The following is a 3,501-nucleotide window of genomic DNA, read 5'->3' as shown; positions in this document are numbered from 1 at the left end:
TTATGTTCGCTAGTGCAACAGGCACGTGTCAGTAGGAGACAAGGCAGATAGATGGCACGCGTCGCTCTTGCGATGGTGGAAACCCAACTGATGACGGCATCACCAAATAGATCAACCCCTCTAATGATCCAATTAGGCTCCATGATCATCAATATTTTTAAAACCCATAATTATAAGGATCCTCCCAACCCCCTCTACTACATCTCCAACTCTCTCTCTCTCTCTCTCTCTCTCTCTCTCTCTCTCTCTCTAAAGATCTGTGCATGAAAGGGTGAAGTGATGGTCATCATGGAGAGCACGGATTCGTCGTCGGCGCCTCCTAATTCTGAGACCCCACAGCTTCCCCCTGGATTTCGTTTCCACCCAACAGATGAGGAGCTTGTTGTCCACTACCTCAAGAAGAAGGCCTCCTCTGCTCCCCTCCCTGTTGCCATCATCGCCGAGGTCGATCTCTATAAGTTCGATCCTTGGGAGCTCCCTGGTACAACCTCTCTCTCTCTCTCTCTCTCTCTCTCTCTCTCTCTCTCTCTCATCAAACAATTTCTTGGCATAGTGCTTGAAACTTATTTCCTCTCTCTCTAATCAAACAATTTCTCGGCATAGTGCGTCAAACTTATTCCCCCTCTCTCTCATCAAACAATTTCTTGGCATAGTGCTTCAAACTTATTTCCTCTCTCTCATCAAACTATTTATTGGCATAGTGCTTGAAACCCCTCTCTCTCTCTCTCTCTCTCTCTGTTGAATTGGGTTCCTGATGGTGGTGGTGCAGGGAAGGCTACGTTTGGTGAGAATGAGTGGTACTTCTTCAGCCCAAGGGACCGGAAGTATCCCAACGGGGCACGGCCTAACCGGGCTGCAACTTCGGGGTACTGGAAGGCCACCGGCACGGACAAGCCGATCCTGACGTCTGGCGGGACACATAAGGTTGGGGTGAAGAAGGCGCTCGTGTTCTATGGTGGCCGGCCGCCAAAGGGAGTGAAGACCAACTGGATCATGCATGAGTACCGGCTTGCGGATAGCGGGCACTCGAAGCCGAATTTGGATTTTCAGAACAACAAGAGTTCGTTAAGGGTATAATAATTGTTTGGATAATTGGATAGTTATCAGATTTTGAAGACATAATTATGATGGTGCTGATTCTTCTTTTGTTGATGATTGATTACTTTGATTGTCTCTGGGTTATAGATAATAATTCTTATGTTGGTGTTGATTCTTCATTACTTATTGATTGATTAAAGAGATAATTACTGGATTTTAGATTATAATTCTGATCATGGTGTTTCTTTTTTTGGGTTTTAGCTTGATGATTGGGTGTTATGTCGAATATACAAGAAGAACAACCAACCCCAAAGGTTGATGGTTCGTGATAGAGATGATTCTGTGGATGATATATTGGATTCCTTGCCCAACATGAATGGATACAACTCCAAATTCCAAGCTCAGAAGCCTACCAGCTTCGGAGCACTAATAGAAAATGAAGAGACTTTTTTCGATGGCTTGTTATCCGACGATGGTGTGAATGTCAACAGTTCACTCTCTCAATTTCCCTCATCGAGCATGGCACAGAACGGTAGCGACAAGTCGGAAAATTCCGTGCAGACGGTGGCAGGCGGTGGGGAACAGTTGTCGAGCCTATCATTGAAGAGGACCCTCCCCTCCCCCTCCCCATATTGGAATGAAGGGCTGCCCCCAACAAAAAGGTTCCAGGCCACCAACTCTAGCAGCAATGAGAGGGGCGGAAGCTCAATTGCAGCTTTGCTGAACCAGCTACCAACTGGAGCAGCTGCTCCTTTCCAGCACCACCATGGCCTTGTGGGATCTCTTGGTGATGGTGTTTTCCGGCAACAGTACCATCTTCCGGGGATGAATTGGAACTCCTGATTGAAACTTCCAGGATAATCTTGGACTTGGAGGAAACTGACAAATCTCTATTGAGTCCCCAAGTCTGGTTTACAGGAGAAAGATTACATGGAAACTCATGGTGCTAAAGGTACAAAAACTAGGACCAAAAATAGCTGGACACGTGTTCACAAGTTACAAAGGGGCACGTGACTGTAAATTGATCAGACTGGATTGCAAAGATTCTGGTGTCAGAAGGTCAGTGAATACAAAATAGGAACAACGGACCAAAATAACAGAGATATGCAGAGAGAGAAACATAGCCTGCCAAATTTGTTTAGATTGGTAAATATTACTAAGTTATTACTGTTTTTCCTTTGGTAAAGGAGACCTCTATATATATGGATATTATCAAGATTGTAGTGAAGAATTTGAGCTTATTACTTGTGAAAAAAAAAACCTTTGATTGCATGTTGCAGATAACAGGATGTTCCTTCTCTGCATTATGCTGCATAAAATTTTGCAGTATTTCTTTTTTTTCACGCCTGCCTGCACGTTAGTAGGCCTCCCTTGGGTAAAATCTTTGAGGTGAACCCTGCACATCGGATAGTACATCTAGCTTTGACCTTGTGGTAAGAGATGCCCATCATGGGTTTCGAACCATAGTCGTCCCATGTCAGGTGACAAACTACGGTCACCCTTAGCCAAGAAGACAGAAGCCCTTTGTGGCCAATTTGGCAGTATTTTTTTTTTTAATTTCCTCTTCTTTGCCTTTTTGTTTCAACTGTGGTCCGTTGCAATTGCTTTTCTTCGGTCCTAAGTATGATGATAATGATACGTTGATGGTGGCAAGCATGGAAAGAGCATCAAGAAAGTTTGTCCTTTTGGCCAGAGGAACCGAACCTGTTGATAAAATTGAGATGAGCTTTGGTTTGCTTTAGTTATTTCCTTTTCCCCACTTCTCCTTTTGGGAAATATGCAAGGTGGGTGATGTTAAGGTCATGTGCTTCTAGAGAGGCGTAGTGGGTCGTTCAGTATTGTGGTTTTCCTTATCTTCCATGAGAGGTACCCTCATTATCATCCCTTGTGTTCACTTGGATATTTGTAGAGATCGCTATTTAATGGGGCATAAGATGCCCCTTTTCCTTTATCTTGATTCCTTTTTCCCAAGTCTCGCACCCCCATGTTGTGTTAATATCATGATAAAATTAAGTGTGATATTTGAAAATAAGAAATTTTTAAAATGTTATTTTTTTAAAGAATGGTTAGAGTATATATTGAAAATATCTTAATTTTATCGTGATACTTTTAAGATGTCACCGATATTTACATAGAACCCTAGTTGACAAGGACAAGAAATCACACCTCATATTTGTGTCTCGTATTGACCATGGGGCCAACTTCGCCATCCAAAAGGAATCAAACCCTAAATTATTAAAAATAAAACCACAGAATATCGTTTCCTTTATGATTTGAGTACAAGGCAACTTTCCTCGACTTCAAATCACTTATTCTAGTTTGGGAATAGCTATCAAAAACCATGAAAAGTATGGTTATCCTCATCCCCAATTGGAGAGATGCATCCAAAACCATTTACCTCTCCCTGGTCCATTCATTATGTAATACTTGTGCCGCAGTAATCAGTTGCCACCTTCATCATCC

At 42.8% G+C, this 3,501-nt stretch overlaps 1 protein-coding gene across 1 annotated transcript; it reads left to right on the top strand.

Annotated features, from left to right (window-relative positions):
• Positions 1–223: 223 nt before the first annotated feature.
• On the top strand, positions 224–2,989 carry LOC149844580 (NAC transcription factor 25-like). The gene is made up of 3 exons (XM_089997253.1): positions 224–481; positions 770–1,071; positions 1,300–2,989. Exons 1-3 carry the CDS (start codon positions 280–282, stop codon positions 1,879–1,881), a joined length of 1,086 nt encoding a protein of 361 aa, XP_089853379.1. The 5' UTR covers positions 224–279; the 3' UTR covers positions 1,882–2,989.
• Positions 2,990–3,501: the final 512 nt, after the last annotated feature.

The sequence above is a fragment of the Nuphar pumila genome, chromosome 2 (genome assembly GCF_984573655.1).
Source record: "Nuphar pumila chromosome 2, dmNupPumi1.hap1.1, whole genome shotgun sequence".
Lineage (NCBI taxonomy): Eukaryota > Viridiplantae > Streptophyta > Magnoliopsida > Nymphaeales > Nymphaeaceae > Nuphar > Nuphar pumila.
The sequence above is the reverse complement of the archived record's forward strand: the minus strand, read 5'-3'. Positions and strand labels throughout refer to the sequence as shown.

What these genes read in the sequence shown, in the direction of transcription:
- LOC149844580 (XM_089997253.1), top strand. Translation starts at nt 280, where the DNA reads ATGGTCATCATGGAGAGCACGGATTCGTCGTCGGCGCCTCCTAATTCT. An exon ending in CGATCCTTGGGAGCTCCCTG is followed by an intron (nt 482 to 769) that starts GTACAACCTCTC and finishes GTGGTGGTGCAG; the next exon opens with GGAAGGCTACGTTTGGTGAG. An exon ending in ACAACAAGAGTTCGTTAAGG is followed by an intron (nt 1,072 to 1,299) that starts GTATAATAATTG and finishes TTTGGGTTTTAG; the next exon opens with CTTGATGATTGGGTGTTATG.